Here is a 27,704-nt window from a genome sequence, read left to right as displayed (position 1 = left end):
GGTCAGTTTGGGTCACTCAGGGTCAGTTGGGGTCAGTTTGGGGTCAGTTTGGGGTCAGTTTGGGTCACTAAGGGGTCAGTTTGGGTCAGTTTGGGGTCAGTTTGGGTCACTAAGGGGTCAGTTTGGGCCAGTTGGGGTCAGTTTGGGGTCAGTTTGGGCCAGTTGGGGTCAGTTTGGGGTCGGGGTGCAGCCATGGGTGAGTGGGGATCATTTGGGACTCAGTCAGGGTCACTCAGGGGTCACTCAGGGTCAGTTTGGGGTCAGCCAAGGTCATTCAGGGGTCAGTTCAGGGTCAGTTTGGGTCACTCAGGGGTCAGTTTGGGGTCATTCAAGGGTCACTCAGGGGTCAGCCTGGGTCACTCAGGGGTCAGTTCAGGGTCACTCAGGGGTCACTCATGGTCAGTTTGGGGTCACTCAGGGGTCACTCAGGGTCAGTTCAGGGTCACTCAGGGGTCACTCATAGTCACTTTTGGGTCACTCAGGGGTCGGTTTGGGGTCATCCAAGGTCATTCAAGGGTCACTCAGGGTCAATTCATGGTCACTCAGGGTCAGTTTGGGGTCACTCAGAGGTCAGTTCAGGGTCAGTTTGGGCATGGGTCAGTTTGGGGTCACCAGGGTCATGGGGTCAGGTCTCAGGGGTCACTCAGGGTCACTCAGGGTCAGTTGGGTCAGGTCATCAGGGGTCAGTCAGGGTCAGTTGGGTCACTCAGGGGTCAGTTCAGGGTCACTCAGGGGTCACTCAAGGGTCAGTCAGGGTCACTCAGGGGTCAGGTCATGGGGTCACTCAGGGGTCACTCAGGGTCAGTTCAGGGTCACTCAGGGGTCACTCATAGTCACTTTTGGGTCACTCAGGGGTCGGTTTGGGGTCACTCAGAGGTCAGTTCAGGGTCAGTTTGGGGTCACTCAGGGGTCACTCAGGGGTCACTCAGGGTCAGTTCAGGGTCACTCAGGGGTCACTCATGGTCAGTTTGGGGTCACTCAGGGGTCACTCAGGGGTCACTCAAGGTCAGTTCAGGGTCACTCAGGGGTCAGTCAGGGTCAGTTTGGGGTCACTCAAGGTCAGTTCAGGGTCAGTTTGGGGTCACTCAAGGTCAGTTTGGGGTCACTCAGGGGTCACTCAGGGGTCAGTTCGGGGTCACTCAGGGGTCACTCAGGGTCAGTTTGGGGTCACTCAGGGGTCAGTTCAGGGTCAGTTTGGGGTCACTCGAGGTCAGTTCGGGGTCACTCAGGGGTCACTCAGGGGTCACAGCCAGGGCGTCGCCCCCGTGTCCGTCTGTCCCGTCCTGTGGGAAGGGGGGGGGGGGGGGGCGGGGAGGTGACCGGGGAGGGCGTGGCCGGGAGAGGCGGGGCTTGGGGCAGGCACGGGCGGGGCCCGCGCAGGTGTGGGCGGGGCCGGGGCGGGGCCGCGGCTTCTTCCCACAGGTGCCGGAGCGGGGGGCGGGGCCTAACGTGTCTCTCTCCTCCTCCTCCTCCCGCAGGGCCCGGCCCAGCCCCCCCGGACCGCGGGGCCCCCCCGAGCCTGTGAGTCTCCCCTCCCCCACCCTCCCGGGGACCCCCGACCCCCCCAAACCCCCAGGGCAGCGCGGGGGCTGCGGCACGGCCGGGCTGGCACACCTGGATGGGCTCACCTGGATCCTTGTGCACACCTGGATCCTTGTGCACACCTGGATGGGCTCACCTGGATCCTCGTGCACACCTGGATGGGCACACCTGGATCCTTGTGCACACCTGGATGGGCACACCTGGATCCTCGTGCACACTTGGATGGGCACACCTGGATCCTTGTGCACACCTGGATGGGCACACCTGGATGGGCTCACCTGGATCTTTGTGCTCACCTGGATGGGCTCACCTGGATCCTTGTGCACACCTGGATCCTTGTGCACACCTGGATGGGCTCACCTGGGTGCACCTGGATGGGCTCACCTGGATTCTTGTGCATACCTGGGCTGTGCACACTTGGGCACACCTGTGAACACCTGTGCTTTGTGCACACCTGGATCCTTGGGCACATCTGTGCCTGAGCACACCTGGGGCTGTGCACACCTGAGCACACCTGAGCTGTGCACACCTGGGGCTGTGCTCTCACAGGGGCTCGTGCACACCTGCATCCAGCTGCACATCCAGGTGTGCCCCCTGCACACGCAGCCCCCGCGTCCCCCTGCACACGCGTGTGCGATGGGGCACAGGTGGGGCAGTGCAAGCACCTGGCCAGGTGTGACAGGGACACACACCTGGGCAGGTGTGAAAGGAACACTCACCTGGGCAGGTTTAACAATGACATGCACCTGCCCCGGTGTGACAGTGACAGACCTGTGTGACCACAAACACTCAGGAAGGTGTGACAGGGACACACCTGGGCAGGTGTGACAGGGACACACCTGGGCAGGTGTAACTGACACGCACATGTCAACATGCACAGGTAACGGCCACAGGTGTGAACACAGAGTGACGCAGCTGTGGCAGCTGTCGCACACCTGAGCGGCCACACCTGAGTGTGCAAATGTGCTGCTGCCTGAACACACCTGTGCTCAAACCAGAGCGCACACCTGTGCTCACACCTGTGCACACACCCCCACAATCTGCCATGCAAACGCACGGCCAGGTGAACGTGTGCCCCCATGCACGTGCAAATGGGCTCACACAGGTGTGTGTGTGGCTGCACAGGTGTGCACAGGTCTGTGAGGCGCACAGGTGTGTACAGGTATGTCTGACGGCACAGGTGTGTGCACCCCTGGAACGGAGGTGGGTGTGTTCACACCTGTTCACATGTGCACACATGAACACATCTGTGCTCAGCTTTTCACACCTGTGCTCATGCCTGTGTGCTCACACCTGTGTGCTCACACCTGTGTGCTCACACCTGTGCGTATCTGTGCTCAGCTTTGCACACCTGTGCTCACACCTGTGTTCTCACACCTGTGTGCTCACACCTGTGCACGTCTGTGCTCAGCTTTGCACACCTGTGCTCACACCTGTGCTCACACCTGTGTGCTCACACCTGTGCATATCTGTGCTCAACTTTGCACACCTGTGCTCACACCTGTGTGCTCACACCTGTGTGCTCACACCTGTGCTCAGCTTTGCACACCTGTGCTCACACCTGTGTGCTCACACCTGTGTGCTCACACCTGTGCTCAGCTTTGCACACCTGTGCTCACACCTGTGCTCACACCTGTGCTCACACCTGTGCTCACACCTGTGTGCACATGTGCACCCCCTCACACGCGTGTGCCTCACGGCCCCTCCCCCTCGTGCCGCGGCCCGGGCGGGGGGCGGGGCCAGGCTGAGGGGGCGGGGCCAGGCTGTAGGGCGGGACCCCAACGCGGGGTCCCTTTTGGGGGGGGGTGACACTGCGGGGGGGCGGGGGGACCGCGGTGTCCCCCGGGGGTCCCAGCCTGGCCCTGCCCCCAAGGGGGGCCCCATCCCCCCCTCGGCGCAGAGACCCTGGGGGGGCGGGGAGGGGTGAGGGGAGGGGGGCTGTGTTTTGGGGGGGTCTCTGCTCTGGGGGTCCCCCCGTGTCCCCCCCGTGTCCCCCCCGTGTCCCCCCCCGTGTCCCCCCCTTCTCTCCCGCAGCTCTAACCCCCCCGTTTCTCTCCCCCAGCCTCTCTGCAGCCGGCGCCGGACACTGGGACCACGCGCGACCCCCCCAAACCCCCCCCCCGCACCCCAAAACCGGGGGGGTCCCCCCCAAACCCCCCCGCACCGGGGGGACCCCCCCGAGCCCCCCCCGCCCCCCGTGTCTCCGTCGCGCTCGATCGTCCCTGGCTGTGGGCCCAGGGGGGAGGGGAAGAGCCCCCCCCTTTTAGGGCCCCCCCGATTTGAGCCCCCCCCCCGTTTTAGGGCTCCCCCCAAGGAGATCTGCCCCTCCCCCCTCAGGGTGCCGGCCCCCCCCCAATAAAAGGGGGTCCGGGGTTCGCGGGGGGGGCATGGCCCCCCCTTCTCGCCACTGCCGGGGGACAGTCGGGGTGTCATCCCCCCCCACCCCCTCCATTCTGTCCCCTCCCCTCTGTCCCCTCCCCGGATAAGGGACCCCTCCCCCCCTCCCCCGTGTCCCGTTCCCTCCCCCGGGTCCCCAAAATTCCCCCGGGGTTGGGGTCCCCCCCCAGCCCCCCCGTGGGACCCCCCAGTCGCTGATGAAACGCTTCTCTTTTCTCTCCTCTTCTCGCTGTCCCCCCGTGTCCCCTCCGTGTCCCCTCATGTCCTCCCCGTGTCCCCATCCCCCTTCTGTCCCCTCACTGCCACCCCCCCCCCATTGCCACCCCCCACTGTCACCCCCTCGCTGTCCCTCTGTCCCCCATCGCGCCCCCTGTCCCCTGGTCTGTCCGCTCCCGTGTCCCTCTGTGTCCCCCGTGTCCCCACTACCCCCACCCACCGCTGTGTCCCCATGCCTGTCACCATGTCCGTCTGTCCCCTGTCCCCATGCCTGTCACCGTGTCCGTCTGTCCCCATGACTGTCTCCCCACGTCCATCCCTGTCCTCTGTGTCCATCCCCGTGTCCCCGTGTCCGTCCCCTCTTCTTCCATCCATCTGTCCTGCTGTCCCCCGTGTCCTTGTCTGTCCCCGTGACCGCCGTGTCCCCCGTCTGTCCGTGTCTGTCACTCTGTCCCTATGTCTGCCCCTCCACCCATCCCCATGTCCCCTGTCTATCCATCTCCGTGTCCCCATGTCTGTCCCCATCCTCGTCCTCCTGTCCCCCCTCCTTCCCCCTGTCTGTCCCCAAATCCATTCCCCCGTCCCTCCTCCATCCCTGTGTCCGTGTGTCTGTCCCCAAACCCATTCCCCCGTCCCTCCTCCATCCCTGTGTCCGTGTGTCTGTCCCCGTGTCCCTCCCCCATCCATCCCCTGTCCCCTCCCGTGTCCCTCATCCCACTCCATGTCCCGCTGTACGCCTGTCCCACAAACCACCCGTGTCCCCCTGTCTGTCTCCACCCTCCCCGTGTCCTTCTGTCTGTCCACTCACTCTCCCCGTGTCTGTCCCCACTCTCCCCATGTCCCTCTGTCTGTCCCTCCCCGTGTCCCTCTGTCTGTCCCCGTATCCCCCTGTCTGTCCCTTCCCGTGTCCCCGTGTCCCCGTGTCCCCATGTCTCTTCACATGTCCCTCCCCCTGTCCCTCCCCGTGTCCCCCTGTCTGTCCCTGTCCCCGTGTCCCCCTGTCCCTTCCCGTGTCCCCCTGTCTCTCCCTCCCCGTGTCCCCCTGTCTGTCCCTCCCCGTGTCCCCCTGTCCTTCCCCGTGTCCCCCTGTCTCTCCCTCCCCGTGTCCCCCTGTCCCTCCCCGTGTCCCTCTGTCCCTCCCCGTGTCCCTCTGTCTGTCCCTCCCCGTGTCCCCCTGTCCCTCCCCGTGTCCCTCTGTCTGTCCCTCCCCGTGTCCCCCTGTCTGTCCCTCCCTCCCTCCCTCCCCGTGTCCCCCTGTCCGTCCCTCCCTCCCTCCCCGTGTCCCCCCGCAGTTTTCGTCTGCCCGGGGGTGCCGCAGCGCGTGGGGCCGGCGCTGTCCACGCACGAGTCTCCGCACCAGGCGGGCGGCTGGTGCCGGGACCCGCTGCAGTCGGGGGACCGGCTCTACGTGCTGCCCTGGGTGCCGTACCGCACCGACACGCTCACCGAGTACGCCTCCTGGGCCGACCTGGTGGGCGCCCGGCCCGCGGCCACGCACCGGCTCCCGCACCGCGCCGACGGCACCGGCTTCGTGGTGTACGACGGCGCCGTGTTCTACAACAAGGAGCGCACCCGCAGCATCGTCAAGTACGACCTGCGCACCCGCATCAAGAGCGGCGAGACCGTGGTGGGCGCCGCCAACTATCACGACACGTCGCCCTATCGCTGGGGCGGCAAGACCGACATCGACCTGGCGGTGGACGAGGAGGGGCTCTGGGTCATCTACGCCACCGAGGGCAACGGCGGGCGGCTGGTGGTGAGCCAGCTGAACCCCTACACGCTGCGCCTGGAGGGCACCTGGGAGACCGGCTACGCCAAGCGGGCGGCCTCGGACGCCTTCATGGCCTGCGGGGTGCTCTACGTGGTGCGCAGCGTTTACCTGGACGACGACACGGAGCACCTGGGCAACGCGCTGGTCTACGCCTTCGACACGCGGCGCGGGCGCGGCTCGGCGCTGGCGCTGCCCTTCCCCAACCCGTACCAGTTCGTGGCCTCGGTGGGCTACAACCCCCGCGACAACCAGCTGTACGTGTGGAACAACCACTTCCTGCTGCGCTACGGCCTCGACTTCGCGCCCCTGGACGGCGACGGTCAGCGGGGAGGGGGCGCGGGTTTGGGGTGGGGGGTTTGGGGTGCGGCCGGGGGGCTGGGGGAGAGCTGGAGAGATGCCTTGGGGGGAGCGCCTGGCGGCGGGAGGAGCCCTGGGGGTCCCGGTTTATTGTGGGGGAGCCCTGGGGGTCCCTGTTTATTTTGAGGGACACCTGGGGGTCCCAGTTTGCTGTGGGGGGGCACTGGAGCTCCCGGTTCATTTTGGGGAGTCCTGGGGGTACTGGTTTGCTTTAGGGGAGCCCTGGGGGTCCCAGTTCACGTTAGGGGTGCAGCCCCAGGTCCCAGAAGGACCCCCAGGTGTTTTGGGGAGCTCTGGTTTATTCTGGGGGCCCTCCTGGTGTTCTGGGGTTCCAGTTTAGTTTTTGGGGTGTCACCCCCACCCAGCTGGGGCAGCCCAGGGGGTCGGGGTTTACTTTGGGGTGTCCCAGTTCACTTTGGGGGGGTCCAGGTGAACTTTGGGGTGCAACCCCAGGCAGCACGGGGCTTTTGGGGGTCCCTGAAGGGCGAGGTGGGACCTGGGGGGTCTCAGTTTGCTCTGGGGGGACCCCGTGGGAGGGGTCTAGGGTCACTTCGGGAGGACCCCCAAGTGCTCGGGGGCACCTCCAGGTTGATTTTGGGGGGTCTCGCTGTGCCCCACTCCCTGGGGAGGTCCGGGGTCACTTTGGGGGGGGGGGGGCATCAGCCCCTCCCCCCCATCGGCCGGAGGGAACCACTTGGGGGTTTCAGGGGGGGTCCCCCAGACCCTGACCCCCCCCCCCTTTTCTCCCCACCAAGGTCCGGTGACGACGGAGCAGCCCAGCGCCGCCCCCCCTCACCCCACGGCCCCCCCCCGCTCCGCCGCCCCCCCGTACCCCACCCCCACGGCCCGCCGGGGCCCCCTCACCCCCGGCCCCGGGCCCCCCCCGGGACCCCCCCCGGGCCCCGCGCACAGCGCCGCCACCCCGGGAGGGTCCCCGGGACCCCCCAACAGCGGCCCGGGGGCGCCGCCCCCTCCCCCTTCCGCCTCCCGCCGCCCGCCGGGGGGGCCCGGGGGGGGGGGCGGGGGCGGGGGGGGGGCGGGCCCGGGGGGGCCCGGGGGGGGCCCCGGGGGGGGCGGGGGGCGCCTGTGCGAGGCGCGGGAGGTGCGCAGGGTGCAATGGCCCGCGGCCCAGCAGGGGGCGCTCGTGGAGAGACCCTGCCCCAAAGGGACCCGAGGTGAGCGGGTGGGACTGGGAGGGCACTGGGGGGCACTGGGGGGGAGCTTTGGGGGGAAATGGGGGACTGGGGGGAATGGGGGACTGGGGGGAATGGGGACTGGGGGGATTGGGGGGGAATGGGGGGACTGGGGGGGAATGGGGGACTGGGGGGGGAATGGGGGTGAATGGGGGGACTGGGGGGGATTGGGGGGGGGGCGGGGGGGGGGTGGGGATTTGGGGGGGAATGGGGGGGATTGGGGGGATTTTGGGACAGGGGGGAATGGGGGACTGGGGGCGATTGGGGGGAATGGGGGGAATGGGGGGGCTGGGGGGGATTGGGGGGGATTTTGGGACAGGGGGGATTAGGGGGAACTGAGGGATATTGGGGGATGGGGTGAACTGGGGAGGACTGGGAGCAACTGGGGTGGGACTGTGAGGACTGGGGGGACAGACATACCCTCCCCCAGACATCACCCCCTGCCGGCGCCTGCTGGGCCTGGGGGTGGGGATTCTGTGGGGGGGGGCGGGGGCGCTGGGGGATTCAGGAGATGTGGGGTCCCCCTGAGCCCCCCTGTGCCCCCCAGGCATCGCCTCCTTCCAGTGCCTGCTGGGGCTGGGGGTGTGGAACCCCCGCGGGCCCGACCTGAGCAACTGCACCAGCCCCTGGGTCAACCAGGTGGCCCAGAAGGTACCGGGGGGACCCCAAAACGGGACCCAGCCAAAGGGGGCACCCCCAAACAGGAATCCCCCAAAACGGGACCCAGGCAAAGGGGGCACCCCCAAACAGGAATCCCCCAAAACGGGACCCAGGCAAAGGGGGCACCCCCAAACAGGAATCCCCCAAAACGGGACCCAGCCAAAGGGGGCACCCCCAAACAGGAATCCCCCAAAACTGGGACCCCCCAGAAAGGGGGATACCCTCTAACGATGACCCCCCCCAAGCAGGGACCCCCTAAAATGCAGATACTCCCAAAACGGGACCCTCCCCCATGAGGAACCCCCCCCCAAATGAGGATACCCCAAAATAGGGACCTGCCCCAAATGGGGACCCCCTCAAATAGAGACCCCCAGAAATGGGGACACCCTGAGAACAGGGGCTCCCCGAACTGGGACCCTCCTCGGGACCCTCCCTGTCCCAGTGACCCCACCCCCCCCAGGTCCCCTGGGACCCCCAAACCCCACCCCAGGAGGGTCCTGGGGTGTCCCTCCCTCGGCAGGGGCTGCTCCCCACTCAGGGGGTCCCCGGCCCTCCCCCACCCCCTGCGGGATGTGGGGGTGCCCCCCCCCCCGACCCCCCAGATCTGCTGTAGCCCCCCCCAAATCCTCACGGGCCTCCCGAGACCCCTCAGAGCATCCCCACCCCTGATCCAGGTGCCTGATCCACTCCGGGGGTTCCCCAAAACCCCCGGGGGATTTAGGGGAGACCCCCTCACTTGTGTGTGCCCCCAGACCCCCAATAACCCCCCCAGATCCCCCAAAACCTTTCAACCGCCCCTTAGAGACCCCTCAGAGCATCCCCACCCCACAGAGGCACCTGATCCCCACTTAGGGGTCCCCCAAAAACCCCTGGGGAATATCGGGGTGCCCTCCCCCCCCAGCCCCCCAATAACCCCCTCAAACCCCCCTGAGAGGCCCCTCAGAGCATCCTCACCCCACGGGGGGGGCTGATCCTCGTTCAGGGGGTCCCCCAGACTCCCTGGGGGATATCGGGGACCCTCCTCCCCCACTGATCCATGGGTGCCATCTCAGACCCCCTGTAACTCCACCTCCAGCTCCCCCAAACTCCCTGGGGGGATATCCGGGACCCCCCCACTAACCCGCAGTTGGCCCCCTGAACCTCCCGGAGAACATCGGGGACCCCCCTGACCCATGGGTGCCTCTGAACTCCCCGCAGGGGACGTCGGGGACCCATGGGTGCCCCTGAACCTCCCGGGGAACATCGGGGACCCCCCTGACCCATGGGTGCCCCCTGAACCCTCGGGGGACATCGGGGACCCTCCCTGACCCACGGGTGCCCCCTGAACCCCCCGGGGACATTGGGGACCCTCCCTGACCCATGGGTGCCCCTGAACCCCCCGGGGACCCCCCTGACCCATGGGTGCCTCCTGAACCCCTCGGGGGACACCGGAGACCTCCCCTGACCCGTGGGTACCCCCAGAACCCCTCCGGGGACACCGGGGACCTCCCCTGACCCATGGGTGCCCCCTGAACCCCCCCCAGAGGACATCGGGGACCCCCCTGACCCATGGGTGCCCCCTGAATCTCCCGGGGACCCCCCTGACCCATGGGTGCCCCCTGAACCCCCTGGGGGACACCGGGGACCTCCCTGACCCATGGGTGCCCCCGGAACCCCCGGGAGATCCCCTGACCCATGGGTGCCCCTGATCCCCCAGGGGACACTGGGGACCTCCCCTGATCCATGGGTGCCCCTGATCCCCCAGGGGACATCGGGGACCCTGGGGATATCCCCTGACCCATGGGTGCCCCTGAACCCCCCGGGGACACCGGGGACCCCCTGACGCGCGGTGCCCGCAGATCAAGAGCGGGGAGAACGCGGCGTCCATCGCGGGGGAGCTGGCGCGGCACACGCGGGGCCCGGTGTTCGCGGGGGACGTCAGCTCGGCCGTGCGGCTGCTGGAGCAGCTCCTGGACATCCTGGACGCGCAGCTGCAGGCGCTGCGCCCGCTCGAGAGGGAGTCAGCGGGGAAAAACTACAACAAGGTGCGACCCCAGCACCCGGATTGGGGGTTCAGACCGCTGGGGGGGCAATGGGATGGGCAGGGGGCGGGTGGGAGTGACGGGGACACGGTGGTGGCGCGTCCTGGGTGCGGGGCCGCAGGTGCTGCGCCCGCTGGGGAGGGAGTCACAGGCAAGAACTGCAACGAGGTGGGACCCCAAAACCCCGGGTTGGGGTTCAGACTGCGAGGGGGGCGAGGGGAACAGGTGGGACCCCAAAACCCCCGATTTGGGGTTCAGACTGCGAGGGGGGCAGGGGGAACAGGTGGGACCCCAAAACCCCGGGTTGGGGTTCAGACTGCGAGGGGGGCGAGGGGAACAGGTGGGACCCCAAAACCCCAATTTGGGGTTCAGACTGTGAGGGGGGCAGGGGGAACAGGTGGGACCCCAAAACCCCGATTTGGGGTTCAGACTGCGAGGGGGGCGAGGGGAACAGGTGGAACCCCAAAACCCCCGATTTGGGGTTTGGCCCAAAAAGGGACTGAGGGGGAACAAGTTATTAGTATTTAATTATTAGCCTTAATTATTAGTTATTTATTAGTATTTATAATATTAATTAATACTAATTAGTATTGATAATATAGTTATATATATTATATATAATATACAATATATATCATATTGTATATACAACTAATATATGACATTATATAACATAACAGTATATAATTTATAGTATATTCTATATACTATATAATATATAATATAATATATAATGTATAATATATAATATATATTACAATATTATATTATTATTATTATTATTATTACTACTATTGACTATACTGCTCGTTAATTATTAGTATTTTTTGTTGTTGTGAGGGAGGATTAGGAGAAAGGTAAAGCAGGTTTAAAACTTTCAAAGGGTATAAAGAAAAAAATTTTAATAGCAATTAAAAGAAAGTAAGAAGAACTAAAATAAAAAATTTCAATTTTCAAATTTTTTTTTTTTTTACTGATAATGCAAAGAAAGAAAATGTAAAATTTGAGTTAGTTTATTATTTTTAAAAGTTATTTTTTAGTTTATTTAGAGAGACAAATTTTTTTTTGTAATGTTATGGAGATTTTTTTATTAAAAAAATAAAGAAGTTTGGGAGGTTTGAGATACAGAAAGAACGAGGACAAGGTGAGACCCCAAAACCCCGAATTTGGGGTCGCTCTGTTGGGGGCGACCAAGGGGGAACTTGTGCCTGTGCCCCAATTTTGGGGTTCCCCTGCTCCAGAACCTGAACCCTATTTTTGAGAGTTTTAGCCAAATTTTGGGGTTCTGCCCCGAGTTTTGGGGTGCTCCTGCCTAGACTTTTGGGGTGGCTGTGCCAGGCCCCTTCTCCTGCCCCACATCTGGGAGTCTTGCCCCAGATGTTGGGGTTGTTCTGCCCCAGATATTGGGGTTATTTCCCGGATTTTGGGGTGCCCCAGTGCTGGTTTTGGGGTCCTCCCCCCTCACCTGGGCGTCCCCTCCCCCATTTTATTGCCCCCCCCCCCCCCCAGATGCACAAGCGGGAGCGAACCTGCAAGGATTACATCAAGGTGAGGGGCGTGGCCATGTGCAGTGGGAGGGGCTTCTGTGGGTGTGGTCAGGGTGTGGTGGGCAGGGCTTGTGGGGCTGTGGGTGGGGCTTGAGTGGGTGGGTGTGTCAGTGACAGGTCCATGAAATGGGTGTGGCCTGTGTTGGTGGGTGGGGTTTATTCAGGGGGTGGAGTCTGCATGGGCATGGCTTGGGGTGAGTTTAGGTGGGCGGGGCTTTGGGAGATGGGCGTGGTCAGCATGGGTGGGGTCTGGGGCTTTAGGGAGGTTTTGTGTTCGGCGGGGCTCAGAGAGGATGGGTGGAGCCTGGAAGGACATGTCCCATGGGTGGGATCTGTCTGGGTGGGCGTGTCCCATGGGCGGGATCTGTCTGGGTGGGCGTGTCCCATGGGTGTGATCTGTCTGGGTGGGCGTGTCCCATGGGCCAGATATGTCTGGGTGGGCGTGTCCCATGGGTGGGATCTGTATGGATGGGTGTGTCCCATGGGTGTGGTCTGTCTGGGTGGGCGTGTCCCATGGGCGGGATCTGTCTGGGTGGGCGTGTCCCATGGGCAGGATCTGTCTGGGTGGGCGTGTCCCATGGGCAGGATATGTCTAAGTGGGCGTGTCCCATGGGCGGGATCTGTCTGGGTGGGCGTGTCCCATGGGCGGGCTCTGTCTGGGTGGGCATGTCCCATGGGTGTGGTCTGTCTGAGTGGGCGTGTCCCATGGGCGGGATCTGTCTGGGTGGGCGTGTCCCATGGGCAGGATATGTCTGGGTGGGTGTGCCCCATGGGTGGGATCTGTCTGGATGGGCGTGTCCCATGGGCGGGATCTGTCTGGGTGGGCGTGTCCCATGGGCGGGATCTGTCTGGGTGGGCGTGTCCCATGGGCAGGATCTGTTTGGGTGGGCGTGTCCCATGGGCAGGATATGTCTGGGTGGGCGTGTCCCATGGGTGGACATGGCCACACCCAGGGCATTGCTGGAGACCTGAGGGATGGGTGTCAGTGGGCGGGGCCCTGGGTGGACGTGGCATTTGGGCGTGTCCATTTGGGTGTGTCCTTGGATGTGTCTCTATGGGCTTGTCCCTGGGTGTGTCCCTGGGTGTGTCCCAGGGTGTGTCCCAAGTCGTGTCCCAGCCCCACCCACTGCGCCCATCCCGCATGCCGTGGTGGAGGCCCGGGGGGGGGGGTTGGGTGTGTCCTTGGGTGTGTCCCAGGGTGTGTCCCAGCCCCACCCACCCCGCCCATCCCGCAGGCCATGGTAGAGGCTGTGGGGGTTGGGTGTGTCCCTGGGTGTGTCCCTGGGTGTGTCCCAGTCCCACCCCCCCCGCCCATCCCGCAGGCCATGGTGGAGGCCGTGGACAACCTGCTGCGTCCCGAGGCGCTGGAGTCGTGGCGGGACATGAACGGCTCCGAGCAGGCCCACACGGCCACCATGCTGCTGGACGTGCTGGAGGAGGGCGCCTTCCTGCTCGCCGACAACGTCAAGGAGCCCGCGCGCTTCCTGGCCGCCCGACAGAACCTGGGTCAGCCCCGCACAGACCCCCACCCAAATACCCAACCCCTTCCTGGGGTCCCCACGGGCCCCTCCTGTCCCCGCCTTGCAGTCCCCGGGGTCCATAAGAGACCCCAATGTCCCAATATCCCAGTATCCCAGTGTCCCAATATCCCAATATTCCAGTTTCCCAATATCCCAATATCCCAGTATCCCAGTGTCCCAATATCCCAATATTCCAGTTTCCCAATATCCCAATATCCCAGTATCCCAGTGTCCCAATATCCCAATATTCCAGTTTCCCAATATCCCAATATCCCAGTATTCCAGTGTCCCAATATCCCAATATTCCAGTGTCCCAATATCCTAGTATCCCAGTGTCCCAATATCCCAGTGTCCCAATATACCAATATCCCAATGTCCAAATATCCCAGTATTCCAGTGTCCCAATATCCCAGTGTCCCAATATCCCAATATCCCAGTATCCCAGTGTCCCAATATCCCAGTATTCCAGTGTCCCAATATTCCAATATCCCAGTATTCCAGTGTCCCAATATCCCAGTGTCCCAATATTCCAATATCCCAGTATTCCAGTGTCCCAATATCCCAATATCCCAGTATTCCAGTGTCCCAATCCAATCCCAATCCCAAATTCCCAAATCCCCAAGCTCTATCTCAAATCCCCAATCCCCAAACCCCAAAATCCCAAATTCCCAAATCCCCAGTCCACAATCCCAGTTCCCAAATTCCCAAATCCCAATTCCAAAAATCCCAGTCCCAAACCCCAAATTCCCAATCCCAAATCCCCAATCCAAAATTCCCGGTCCCAATCCTAATCCCCAACCCCCAGTCCCCAACCCCCAATCCCCAATCCCCAATCCCAAATTCCCAATCTGAAATTCCCAATCCCGAATCCCCAGTCATCCCTGGGACACTGAGACTTTCCCCCAGCACCTCCCTGGGGTCTCCAGGGGTCTCTCCCACCCCTGTTCCCTCCCTGGATCATGTCCCACCCCCCACCCCAATTCCCTGACCACTGAGGGTCTCCCGTGGGTGACACGCGCGCGTTCCCGTGGCTTTTTCTGTGGCATTCCCACGGTTTTCCGCGTGTTCCCAAATTTTTCTGTGTGTTTCCTGGTAGTTTTGGAGGTGTCAGTGCCGAGCACTGAGGGGCTGCTCCAAGAGTTTGTGTTTTCCATGTTTTTCCATGGTTTTCCATGGTTTTCCATGTTTTTTCCATATTTCCCATGGTTTTTTTCCATATTTTCCATGTTTTTTCCACATTTCCCATGGGTTTTTTTCCATATTTTCCCTGTTTGTTCCATTTTTTCCATGGTTTTTCCCTGTTTTCCCCCAGTTCTGGAGGTGTTGGTGCTCAGCACCAAGGGGCCGCTCCGGGAACTGCTGTTTTCTGCGGTTTTCCACGTTTTCCATGGGGGTTTTTCCCACATTTTCCATGGTTTTCCATGTTGTTTTCCCTGTTTTCCCCCAGTTCTGGAGGTGTTGGTGCTCAGCACCGAGGGTGCCCTCCAGGAGCTCGTGTTTTCCATGTTTTTTCCATGTTTTTCCATATTTTCTGTGTTTTCCCCTGTTTCTGGCAGTTCTGGAGGTGTCTGTGCTCAACACCAAGGGGCCCCTCCAGGAGCTCATGGTTTCTGTGGTTTTCCATGTTTTTTCCATATTTTCCATCATTTTTCCATGTTCTTTCCATATTTTCCATGGGGTTTTCTCCATACTTTCCCTGTTTTTTCCCTGTTTTCCCCAGTGCTGGAGGTGTCGGTGCTCAACACTGAGGGGCCCCTCCAGGAGCTCATGTTTTCCATGGGGTTTTTCCCATATTTTCCATGGGTTTTTTCCCATATTTTCCATGGGGTTTTCCCCATATTTTCCGTGGGGATTTTCCCATATTTTCCATGGATTTTTTTCCATATTTTCCATGGGGTTTTTTTCCCATATTTTCTACGGGTTTTTTTCCATATTTTCCATGGGTTTTTCCCATATTTTCCATAGGGATTTTTCCATATTTTCCATGGGGTTTTTCCCATATTTTCCATAGGGATTTTTCCATATTTTCCATGGGTTTTTTTCCATATTTTCCGTGGGGATTTTCCCATATTTTCCATGGGTTTTTTTTCATATTTTCCATGGGGTTTTTTTCCATATTTTCCATGGGGTTTTTCCCATATTTTCCATAGGGATTTTTCCATATTTTCCATGGTTTTTTTTCCATATTTTCCATGGGTTTTTTTCCCATATTTTCCATGGGGTTTTTCCCATATTTTCCATGGGTTTTTTTCCATATTTTCTGTGGGGATTTTCCCATATTTTCCATGGGTTTTTTTTCCGTATTTTCCATGGGTTTTTTTCCATATTTTCCATGGGGTTTTTCCCATATTTTCCATAGGGATTTTTCCATATTTTCCATGGTTTTTTTTCCATATTTTCCATGGGTTTTTTTCCCATATTTTCCATGGGTTTTTTCCCATATTTTCCATGGGTTTTTTTCCATATTTTCCGTGGGGATTTTCCCATATTTTCCATGGGTTTTTTTTCATATTTTCCATGGGGTTTTTTTCCATATTTTCCATGGGGTTTTCCCCATATTTTCCATGGGGTTTTTTTCCATATTTTCCATGGGTTTTTTCCATATTTTCCATGGGGTTTTCCCCATATTTTCCATGGGGATTTTCCATGGGTTTTTTCCCATATTTTCCATGGTTTTTTTTCCATATTTTCAATGGGGTTTTCCCCATATTTTCCATGGGGTTTTCCCCATATTTTCCGTGGGGATTTTCCCATATTTTCCATGGGTTTTTTTCCATATTTTCCATGGGGGTTTTTTTCATATTTTCCATGGGTTTTTTTCCCATATTTTCCATGTTTTTTTTTTCCCATATTTTCCATGGGGATTTTTCCATATTTTCCATGGGGTTTTTTCCATATTTTCCATGGGTTTTTTTCCCATATTTTATACAGGATTTTTCCCATATTTTATACGGGGTTTTTCCCATATTTTCCATGTGTTTTTCCCCATATTTTCTATGGGGTTTTTTCCATATTTTCCCTGTTTTTTCCCTGTTTTCCCCAGTGCTGGAGGTGTCGGTGCTCAACACCGAGGGGCCCCTCCAGGAGCTCGTGTTCCCGCAGGAGCTGGGGGGTGACGGCTCCATCCAGCTCTCGGCCAGCACCCTCAAACAGAACAGCAGGAACGGTGAGGAGGGGGCAAATCTGGGGGTCCGAGGGGGTCCTGGGGGGCTTGGGGCATCTGGGGGATTTGGGGGCTCCCAGAGCACCCCCAAACAGAACAGCAGGAGTGGTGAGAGGGGGGCACGGCTGGGGGTCCAGGGGATCTGGGGGTCCTGGTGGTTTTGGGGGGATTTGGGGCACCCAGAGCACCCCCAAACAGAACAGCAGGAGTGGGGGGGGGGGGGAGCACATTTGGGGGTCCAGGGGGGTCCTGGGGGAATGGGGGGCTTGGGGCACCCAGAGCACCCCCAAACAGAGCAGCAGGAATGGGGGAGGGACACACTTGGGGGCCTGGGGAGGAGTTGGGGGATTTTGGGGTGGTTTGGGGTGGTTTTGGGGATCCTGGGGGAACGGGGGGCACCCCCAGAGCAGCTGGAATGGTCAGGGGGGTCTCTGACCTGCAGCTCCCTCAGGGGGGGTGAAGGGGGGGGGGTGTTTTTCAGGTGTTTTTTTGGGGTGTTTTTGGGGTGTTTTGGGGTGTTTTTGAGGGTGTTTTTGGGGTGTCTCTCACCCTCTGCCTCCCCAGGGGTGGTGAAGGTTGTCTTCATCCTGTACAACAACCTGGGGCTGTTCCTGCCCACCGAGAACGCCACCGTGCGCCTGGGGGGGGACGGGGGGCCCCGCGCCCCCCAGCTCGTGGTCAACTCCCAGGTCATCGCCGCCTCCATCAACAAAGAGTCCAGCAGGGTCTTCCTGAGGGACCCCGTGGTCTTCACCCTGCCCCACCTGGAGGTGCGACCCCCCAAACCCACCCAGACCCCCAAAAACCCACCCAGACCCCCCAAACCCACCCAGACCCCCAAAAACCCACCCAGACCCCCCAAACCCACCCAGACCCCCAAAAACTCACCCAGACCCCCCAAACCCACCCAGACCCCCAAAAACCCACCCAGACCCCCAAAAACTCACCCAGACCCCCCAAACCCACCCAGACCTCCAAAAAACCCCCCAACCCCCAAAAAACCCACCAGACCCCCCAAACCCACCCAGGACCCCAAAAACCCACCCAGACCTCCAAAAACCCACCCAGACCCCCAAAACCACCCAGACCCCCAAACCCACCCAGGACCCCCAAAAACACACCCAGACCCCCGAAACCCACTCAGAACCCCAAAAACCCACCCAGACCTCCAAAAACGCACCCAGAACCCCCAAACCCACCCAGACCCCCAAAAACTCACCCAGAACCCCAAAAACCCACCCAGACCCCCCAAACACACCCAGACCCCCAAAACTGCACCCAGAGACTCCAAATCCCCAAATTTGGATGTTTTGGGACATCCAAAATGTCACCTGGACTCACCTCGAGGTGCGATTCCCAAATCCCACCCAGACCCCTCACAACACACCCAGGACCTGGGAACCTTCCCTGGACACCCCAAAACCCACCCAGCACCTGGGAACTACCTGGGACCCCCAGAATCCCACCGAGACCTCGGAACCCACACCCAGAGGCCCCCAGACCTCCCAGGACCCCTCCTCATTCCCCACCCAGACCCCCAGACCAAGAACCACTTTGGGGCCAGCTTCTCCTGCAGTTACTGGGATTGGGCCCCTCTCCCTCTTTTTGCCACACCCTGGAACCCCCATTTTCTCCCCATTTCCCCTTTTCCCCCCATTTTCTCCCCATTTCCCCTTTTCCCCCCATTTCTCCCCATTTCCCTCTGTCCCAGACCAGGAACCACTTTGGAGCCAACTTCTCCTTCTGGAATTATGGGGATTGTCCCCCCACTTTCTCTTTGGGACCCCCATTTCTCCAATTTTCCCCCCTTTCCCAGACCAAGAACCACTTTGGGCTCTTGGAATTCAGGAATTACTGGGATTGGGCCCCTCTCCCTGTCCCCGGGACCCTCTGGCACCCCATTTCCCCCATTTTTATCCCCATTTCCCCCATTTTTATCCCCATTTCCCAGACCAAGAACCACTTTGGGGCCAACTGCTCCTTCTGGAATTACTCGGAGCGCTCCATGGCCGGGCACTGGTCGAGCCAGGGCTGCCGCCTGCTGCGCTCCAACGGCACCCACAGCTCGTGCGCCTGCAGCCACCTGACCAACTTCGCCCTGCTGATGGCACGGAGCCAGAGCGTGAGTGACACACCTGGGCACACACCTGGGCACACACACACCTGGGCACACCTGGGCACACCTGGGCACACACCTGGGCACACCTGGGCATACACACACCCACAGCTCATGCGCCTGCAGCCACCTGACCAACTTCGCCCTGCTGATGGCACGGAGCCAGAGCGTGAGTGGCACACCTGGGCACACCTGGGCACACCTGGGCACACACACACCCACAGCTCGTGCGCCTGCATCCACCTGACCAACTTTGCCCTGCTGATCACATGTAGCCAGAGCGTGAGTGGCACACCTGGGCACACACCTGGGCACACCTGGGCACACACCTGGGCACAGCTGGGCACACAGCTGGGCACACACCTGGGCACACCTGGGCACACACCTGGGCACACACCTGGGCACACCTGGGCACACACCTGGGCACACCTGGGCACACACCTGGGCACACACACACCCACAGCTCGTGCGCCTGCAGCCACCTGACCAACTTCACCCTGCTGATGGCACGGAGCCAGAGCGTGAGTGGCACACCTGGGCACACCTGGGCACACACCTGGGCACACCTGGGCACACCCCTGGGCACACACCTGGGCACACACCTGGGCACACACACACACCTGCATCCACCTGACCAACTTTGCCCTGCTGATCACATGTAGCCAGAGCGTGAGTGACACACCTGAGTACACCTGGGCACACACCTGGGCATGGCTGGGACACACCCCATGGCACACACCCATACACCCAGTGACACCTGACCAACTTCACCCTGCTGATGGCATGGAGCCAGAGCGTGAGTGGCACACCTGGGCACACCTGGGCACACCTGGGCACACACCTGGGCACAGCTGGGCACACACCTGGGCACACACCTGGGCACAGCTGGGCACACACCTGGGCACACACACACCCACAGCTCGTGCGCCTGCAGCCACCTGACCAACTTCACCCTGCTGATGGCACGGAGCCAGAGCGTGAGTGGCACACCTGGGCACACCTGGGCACACCTGGCACACACCTGGCACACACCTGGGCACACCTGGCACACCTGGGCACACCCGGCACACACCTGGGCACACCTGGGCACACACCTGGGCACACACCTGGGCACACCTGGGCACACCTGGCACACACCTGGGCATACCTGGGCACACACCTGGGACATGTGATGCACACACCCAGTGACACCTGACCAACTTCCCCCTGATGATGGCCTGGACACAGACCGTGACACACCTGGGACATACCTGGGCACACCTGAGATAGCTGCAACACACCTGGGATCACCTGGCTGGGGATCTTCGTGGCCCCTGTCCCCTCCTGGTGGCCCCTGTCCCTCCCCTTGACCTTGGCTCAGCCCCAACCCCCACCCAAATCCCTCATTCCTCCCTAAAATTCCATTTTCCCATTTTCCCAATTCCTAGAGCAGCTGAGCCCTCACTCAGGTGCTGCTGTCAGTGATCACCTGGGCAGAGATCCTGGTGGCTCCTGTCCCCTCCTGGTGGCCCCTGTCCCATCCTGGTGGTCCCTGTCCCATCCTGGTGGTCACTGTCCCTGCCCATGACCACGACTGGATCCCATGACCCCAAATCCCTCCGGAATTCCCATTTCCCCCCGTTTCCCGCAGTTCCCGGGGCGGCTGAACGAGGTGCTGCTGTTGGTGATCACCTGGGCAGGGATCCTGGTGGCCACTGTCCCATCCTGGTGGTCCCTGTCCCATCCTGGTGGTCACTGTCCCAGCCCATGACCATGACTGGATCCCATGACCCCAAATCCCCCTGGAATTCCCATTTCCCCCCCTGTTTCCCTGTTTCCCGCAGTTTCCCTGGGCAGGTGAAAGAGGTGCTGCTGTCAGTGATCACCTGGGCAGGGATTCTGGTAGCCCTTGTCCCCTCCTGGTAGCCCATGTCCCATCCTGGTGGCCCCTGTCCCATCCTGGTGGTCACTGTCCCATCCTGGTGGCTCCTGTCCCATCCTGGTGGTCACTGTCCTTGCCCATGACCATGAATGGATCCCATGACCCCAGATCCCCCCGGAATTCCCATTTCCCCCCTGTTTCCCGCAGTTCCCGGGGCGGCTGAACGAGGTGCTGCTGTCGGTGATCACCTGGGCAGGGATCCTGGTGGCCCTGCTGTGTCTGGGCCTGTCCATCTCGGCCTTCTGCTGCCTGCGGGGGCTGCCCTCGGAGCGCACCACCATCCACAAGAACCTCTGCATCAGCCTCTTCCTGGCCGAGCTGCTCTTCCTCGTGGGCATCGACAAGACGCAGTACCAGGTGGGGCTGGCACACCTGGGGCACCCCGTGCCACATCTGGGGCTCTGGGGGGACAGCCCATGGCATGTTGGGACCCCTGGTGGCACAGCCAGGACCCCTGATGGCACACATGGGACCCCTGAGGAACAATGCCTGGCACACCTGGGACCCCTGAGGAACAATGCCTGGCACACCTGGGGGTCCCAAGGGACAGCCCATGAATAAAGAGACCTCTGAGGGACACCCTGTGGCACACCTGGGATCCCTGAGGGACACCCCATGGCACACCTGGGATCCCTGAGGGACACCCCGTGGCACACCTGGGACCCCTGAGGGACACCCTGTGGCACACTTGGGACCCTTCATGGCACACCTGGGACTGCCCAGGACACCTCTGAGACCCCCAAGGGACCACCTGTGGCACCACAGGACCCTCACAGCACCCCTAGGGCTGCCCATGGCACACCTGGGACATCCCAGAACAGCCCTGAGACCCCTGGAATGTCCCATGGCACCCCTGTGACACCTGGGATCCCCATGGGACCACCTATGACACAGCGGGGACATCCCAGGAAACCCCGTGGCACATCTGGGACTCCTGAGGGACCACCCATAGCACCCCTCTGGCTGTCCCTGTCCCCATCCCTGTCGCTCACCCACTGTCACTACAGGTGACTTGTCCTATCTTTGGGTGGTCCCTGCTGTCCCTGTCCCCACAGGTGCCCTGTCCCATCTTTGGGTGCTCCCTGTCCCTGTCCCATTTTTGGCCAGTTCCTGTCCCTGTCCCTGTTCCTGTTCCTGTCCCTGTCCCTGTCCCTGTCCCTGCTCCTGTCCCACCTTCAGGCATTCCCTGTCCCCACATGTCCCCATTCCCGCAGGTGCCCTATCCCATCTTTGGGTGTTCCCTCTCTCTGTCCCTGTCCCTGTCCGACCTTTGGGCATTCCCTGTCCCCACACTGTCCCCACATGTCCCCATCCCCGCAGGTGGCCTGTCCCATATTTGGGTGCTCCCTGTCCCTGTCCCATTTTTGGGCAGTTCCTGTCCCTGTCCCTGTCCCTGTCCCTGTCCCTGTCCCTGTCCCTGTCCCTGTCCCTGTCCCTGTCCCACCTTTGGGCATTCCCTGTCCCCACATGTCCCCATCCCCGCAGGTGGCCTGTCCCATCTTTGGGTGCTCCCTGTCCCTGTCCCATTTTTGGGCAGTCCCTGTCCTTGTCCCTGTCCCTGTCCCTGTCCCACCTTCGGGCATTCCCTGTCCCCACATGTCCCCATCCCCGCAGGTGCCCTGTCCCATCTTTGGGTGCTCCCTGTCCCATTTTTGGGCAGTTCCTGTCCCTGTCCCTGTCCCTGTCCCACCTTCAGGCATTCCCTGTCCCCACATGTCCCCATCCCCACAGGTGGCCTGTCCCATCTTTGCCGTGCTGCTGCACTATTTCTTCCTGGCGTCGTTCTCGTGGCTGTGCCTGGAGGGGGTTCACCTGTACCTGCTGCTGCTCGAGGTGTTCGACAGCGACCCCGCCCGCCGCAAGTACTACTACGCGGGGGGGTACTTCTTCCCCGCCGTCGTGGTGGCCGTGGCAGCCGCCGTGGACCACCGCAGCTACGGCACCGACCAGGCGTGAGCGGCAAGGCGGGGCGGGGCTGGGGTGGGGCTGGGTGGGGCCAGGACATGGCCAGGGTGGGGATGGGGTGGGGCCAGGACATGGCTGGGGTGTGGCCAGGGTGGGGCTGGGGTGGGACTGGGTGGGGTCAGGCAGGACAGAGCTTGGGTGTGGCTGGGGTGGGGCTGGGTGGAGTCAGGACATGGCTGGGGTGTGGCCAGGGTGGGGCTGGGGTGGGGCTGGGTGGGGCCAGGACATGGCTGGGGTGTGGCCAGGGTGGGGCTGGGTGGGGCCAGGACATGGCTGGGGTGTGGCCAGGGTGGGGCTGGGGGTGGGGCTGGGTGTGGCCAGGACATGGCTGGGGTGTGGCCAGGGTGTGGCTGGGTGTGGCCAGGACATGGCTGGGGTGTGGCCAGGGTTTGGCCGGGGTGGGGCTGGGGTGTGGCCAGGGTGGGGCTGGGTTTGAGCTGTGAGTGGCCAGGATATGGCTGGGGTGTGGCCAGGGCGGGGCTGGGGTGAGGCTGGGTGTGGCCAGGACATGGTTGGGGTGTGGCCAGGGTTTGGCCGGGGTGGGGCTGGGTTTGAGCTGTGAGTGGCCAGGACATGGCTGGGGTGTGGCCAGGACATGGCTGGGGTGTGGCCAGGGCAGGGCTGGGGTGTGACCAGGGTGGAGCTGGAGCTTCCTCCATTGGGAGTGACCAGGTGTGAATGGAAGGGCTGGAGGCGTGGCCTGATTTAGGGGGTGTGGCTCGGGCTGGGGACAGGACTTCCCCATTGGGAGTGACAGGTATGGATAGATGGGCTGGGGGCGTGGCCTGAGTCAGGGGGAGTGGCTTGAAGCAGGATAAGGCCACAGGTGCTGCTGCGGGACTCACCAGGTGTGGATGGGGGCTCTGGGGGAGGGGCTTTGTCCGTGGGGGTGGGGTCTGATCCATGGGGTGTGGTCTCACTGGGTGGGGGGACATGTCCTCACATGGTGGGCGTGTCCCGATGACGCCCCGCCCCTGGCAGGTGCTGGCTGCGGGTGGACAATTATTTCATCTGGAGCTTCATCGGGCCCGTGGCCTTTGTCATCCTCGTAAGGGGGGGCTGGGGGGCCAGAGAGGAACCTTTGCCATGCTTAGATGGGGGGATGGGGGGCTTGAAGGGGGTCTGGGGATGGACCTTCCTCATCCTCATATGGGGGCCTGAGAGGGCTTGGGGGGGGCCTCAGGGGTCAGGGGGGTCTGGGGATGGGCCATCCTCATCCTCATCCTCATCCTCATCCTCATCCTCGTCCTCGTCCTCATCCTCGTCTGGGGGCAGGGGCAACCCCAGGGGTGTGGGGATCATGCCATGGGGGAGCTGTGGGGTCCCACAATGGGTCTGGGGTCCCCCCCGTGGCTCTGGGGTGTTGCCATGTCTCGGGGCAGGTCCCACAATGGGTCTGGGGTCCCCCCTGGCTCTGGGATCGCCCTGTGTCTTAGGGCAGGTCCCGCAGTGGGTCTGGGGTCTCACCGTGGCTCTAAGGTCCCCCCATGTCTCACCTGGAGTCCCCCGTGGCTCTGGGTGGGTCCCCCGTGGCTCTGGATTCCCCCTGTGTCTCAGGGTGGGTCTCAGAGTTTCTCTGGGTCCCCCATGGCTCTGGGTCTCCCGTGTCTCACCTGGGGTCCCCCCATGGCTCTGGGTTCCCCGTATCTCACCTGGGGTCCCCCCATGGCTCTGGGTCCCCCGTGTCTCACCTGGGGTCCCCCATGGCTCTGGGTTCCCCGTGTCTCACCTGGGGTCCCCTGTGTCTCACCTGGGGTCCCCCCATGGCTCTGGGTCCCCTGTGTCTCACCTGGGGTCCCCCGTGTCTCACCTGGGGTCCCCCCATGGCTCTGGGTCCCCCGTGTCTCACCTGGGGTCCCCCCATGGCTCTGGGTCCCCCGTGTCTCACCTGGGGTCCCCCATGGCTCTGGGTCCCCCGTGTCTCACCTGGGGTCCCCCCATGGCTCTGGGTCCCCCGTGTCTCACCTGGGATCCCGCAGGTGACGCTGGTGTTCCTGCTGGTGACCCTGCACAAGATGCTGCGCAGCTCGGCTGCCCTCAAACCCGACTCCAGCCGCCTGGACAGCATCAGGTGGGGGACCCCAAACGGGACCCCAAAGGGAGGAACTCTAAATGGGACCCCGAAGGGAAACCCCAAACGGGACCCCCAAACTGGGGGGGACTCCAAACAGGGAGGGATGGACCCCAAACAGGACCCCACAGGGGGAACCCCAAACAGGACCCCCAAACTGTGAGGGACTCCAAACGGGGGGGGGAATGGACCCCAAATGGGACCCCTGAACTCAGGGAGGTTCCAAACAGGGAGGGATGGACCCCAAATGGGACCCCCAAACTGGGAGGATCTGCAAAGACGGGAGGGACCCCAGATGGGACCCCCTATGGGCACCCACAAATGGGGGGACCCCAAATGAGACCCCTGAGTTCAGGGGGGCCCCAAGTGGGACCCCTGAATGGGGGCATCCTAAACAGGACCCCAAACGGGGCAGGGAGGGACCCCAAAATGGGGCCCAACTCCCCTAGAGCCCCCTGGCTGTGGGTGCTGGCGGTCCCAGTACCCTCCCAGTCCTTCCCAGTCCTTCCCAGTGACCTTCAGTGCCCTGCCACTGCCCTCCAGTCCCTCCCAGTGCCCCCCAGTGTCTCCCAGTACCCTCCAGTCCCTCCTAGTTGCTCCCAGTCCCTTTCCAGTACCTTCCAATGCCCTCCCAGTCCCCTCACTCAGGATCTCTGGGGGTCCCACTGCTCCCCACTCCCCTCCCAGTGCTCCCCAGTCCCTCCCAGTCCCCTCACTCAGGATCTCTGGGGGTCCCACTGCTCCCCACTCCCCTCCCAGTGCTCCCCAGTCCCTCCCAGTCCCCTCACTCAGGATCTCTGGGGGTCCCACTGCTCCCCAGTCCCCTTCCAGTGCTCCCCAGTCCCTCCCAGTCCGTCCCAGTGCCCCCAGCTGACCGGGGTGCCCCGCAGGTCGTGGGCACTGGGGGCCATCGCGCTGCTGCTGCTTCTGGGGCTCACCTGGGCCTTCGGGCTCCTCTTCGTCACCCGCGAGTCCGTGCTGACGGCGTCGCTGTTCACGGCCTGCAACGCCCTGCAGGGCACCTTCATCTTCCTCTTCCACTGCGCCCTCCAGAAGAAGGTGGGGGGGCACTGGGGGCACTGGGAGGCACTGGGGGCACTGGGAGGGACTGGAGGGAACTGGGGTGGATGGACTGGGATACCTGGGGATTGTGGGTAAGGGGCACTGGGAGGGCACAGGGGCGACACCAGTCGAGTACCTTCATCTTCCTCTTCACTGAGCCCTCCAGAGGAAGGTGTGGGGGGCACTGGGGGCACTGGGAGGGACTGGGAGGGACTGGGAGGGACTGGGAGGCGCTGGGGTGGATGGACTGGGATACCTGGGGATTGTGGGTAAGGGGCACTGGGAGGGCACAGGGGCGACACCAGTCGAGTACCTTCATCTTCCTCTTCACTGAGCCCTCCAGAGGAAGGTGTGGGGGGCACTGGGGGCACTGGGAGGCACTGGGGGCACTGGGAGGGACTGGGAGGGACTGGGAGGCGCTGGGGTGGATGGACTGGGATACATGGAGGTTGTGGGTAGGGGGCACTGGGAAGGACTGAGATCCTCATCGGGCATCAGTGAAGGGCACTGGGAAGGACTGGGGGGAACTGGGAGAGTGGGACAGCCAGAGATCATGAACCAGGGCACTGGGAGGGTACTGGGAGGGACTGGGGAGGCACTGGGACAGTAATGGGGGGCTATTGGTTGTTACTGGTGGGCACCCAGTTGCACCAGGAGCTCAGGAAGTGTCTGGGACCGGGGGCACTGGGAGGTTACTGGGGGTTACTGGGGTGAACTGGTGTTTTACTGGTGTGAACTGGTGTGTTACTGGGTGTTACTGGTGTGGTACTGGGTGTTACTGGTATGTTACTGCTGTGTTACTGCTGTGTTACTAGTGTGTTACTGCTGTGTTACTGGGTGTTACTGGTGTGTTACTGGGTGTGACTGGGTGTCACTGGTGTGTCACTGGTGTGTCACTGGTGTGTGACTGGTGTGTTACTGGGTGTCACTGGGTGTCACTGTTGTGTGGCTGGTGTGTCAGTGGTGTAACTGGTGTGTCAGTGGTGTGTTACTGGCGTGTGACTGGTGTTACTGGTGTGTGACTGGTGTGTCACTGGTGTTACTGGGTGTTACTGGGTGTTACTGGTGTGTGACTGGGTGTGACTGGGTGTTACTGGTGTTTTACTGGGTGTTACTGGTGTGTGACTGGTGTGTGACTGGTGTGGTACTGGGTGTTACTGGTGTCACTGGTGTGTCAGTGGTGTGTTACTGGTGTGACTGGTGTGTGACGGGTGTCACTGGTGTTACTGGTGTGTCACTGGTGTGACTGGTGTGGTACTGGGTGTTACTGGTGTCACTGGTGTGTCAGTGGTGTGTTACTGGGTGTGACTGGTGTGTGACTGGTGTCACTGGGTGTGACTGGTGTGTTACTGGGTGTGACTGGGTGTGACTGGTGTGTGACTGGTGTTACTGGTGTGTTACTGGTGTGTGATTGGGTGTTACTGGTGTGTGACTGGTGTGTGACTGGGTGTGACTGGTGTGTGACTGGTGTTACTGGTGTGTGACTGGTGTGTTACTTGGTGTGACTGGTGTGTGACTGGTGTCACTGGTGTTACTGGCTGTTACTGGTGTGTTACTGGTGTGTGACTGGTGTTACTGGTGTGTCACTGGTGTCACAAGTGTTACTGGTGTGTTACTGGGTGCTACTGGGTGTCACTGGTTTCACTGAATGTTACTGGTGTGTCACTGGTGTCACTGGTGTTACTGGTGTGTTACTGGTGTGTCACTGGGCGCTACTGGTGTGTTACTGGTGTCACTGGTGCATTACTGGTGTGTTACTGGTGTGTTACTGGTGTGTTACTGGGTGTCACTGGTGTGTGACTGGTGTGTGACTGGCATTCACTGGTGTGTGACTGGTGTTACTGGTGTGTTACTGGTGTGTGACTGGTGTATGACTGGGGGTCACTGGTGTGTTACTGGTGTGTGACTGGTGTATGACTGGGTGTCACTGGTGTGTCACTGGTGTCACTGGTGTGTTACTGGTGTCACTGGTGTGTTATTGGTGTGTGACTGGCATTACTGGTGTGTGACTGGGTGTCACTGGTGTGTTACTGGTGTTACTGGTGTGTGACTGGTGTGTGACTGGGTGTTACTGGTATGTGACTGGCATTACTGGTGTGTGACTGGTGTTACTGGTGTGTTACTGGTGTGTGACTGGTGTATGACTGGGGGTTACTGGTGTGTTACTGGTGTCACTGGTGTG

General features: G+C 61.3%; 1 protein-coding gene across 1 annotated transcript in view; it reads left to right on the top strand.

Moving 5' to 3' along the window:
• LOC108964107 (adhesion G protein-coupled receptor L1-like) overlaps positions 1-26,524 on the top strand; it is a 28,999-nt gene extending 2,475 nt beyond the window's left edge. The window contains exons 3-18 of the mRNA XM_050984779.1: positions 5,448-6,245; positions 7,039-7,236; positions 7,318-7,458; positions 8,024-8,127; positions 9,975-10,160; positions 11,667-11,705; positions 13,027-13,210; positions 16,268-16,390; positions 16,952-17,157; positions 18,339-18,509; positions 20,572-20,781; positions 22,156-22,376; positions 23,371-23,437; positions 24,369-24,460; positions 25,351-25,519; positions 26,504-26,524. Of these exons, the coding sequence (XP_050840736.1) occupies positions 5,448-6,245; positions 7,039-7,236; positions 7,318-7,458; positions 8,024-8,127; positions 9,975-10,160; positions 11,667-11,705; positions 13,027-13,210; positions 16,268-16,390; positions 16,952-17,157; positions 18,339-18,509; positions 20,572-20,781; positions 22,156-22,376; positions 23,371-23,437; positions 24,369-24,460; positions 25,351-25,519; positions 26,504-26,524 (2,930 nt within the window). The remainder of the gene's footprint in view (positions 1-5,447; positions 6,246-7,038; positions 7,237-7,317; positions 7,459-8,023; positions 8,128-9,974; positions 10,161-11,666; positions 11,706-13,026; positions 13,211-16,267; positions 16,391-16,951; positions 17,158-18,338; positions 18,510-20,571; positions 20,782-22,155; positions 22,377-23,370; positions 23,438-24,368; positions 24,461-25,350; positions 25,520-26,503) is intronic.
• Positions 26,525-27,704: the final 1,180 nt, after the last annotated feature.

The sequence above is a fragment of the Serinus canaria genome, chromosome 25, assembly GCF_022539315.1.
Source record: "Serinus canaria isolate serCan28SL12 chromosome 25, serCan2020, whole genome shotgun sequence".
NCBI lineage: Eukaryota > Metazoa > Chordata > Aves > Passeriformes > Fringillidae > Serinus > Serinus canaria.
This window is presented reverse-complemented; position numbering and strand designations above follow the sequence as displayed.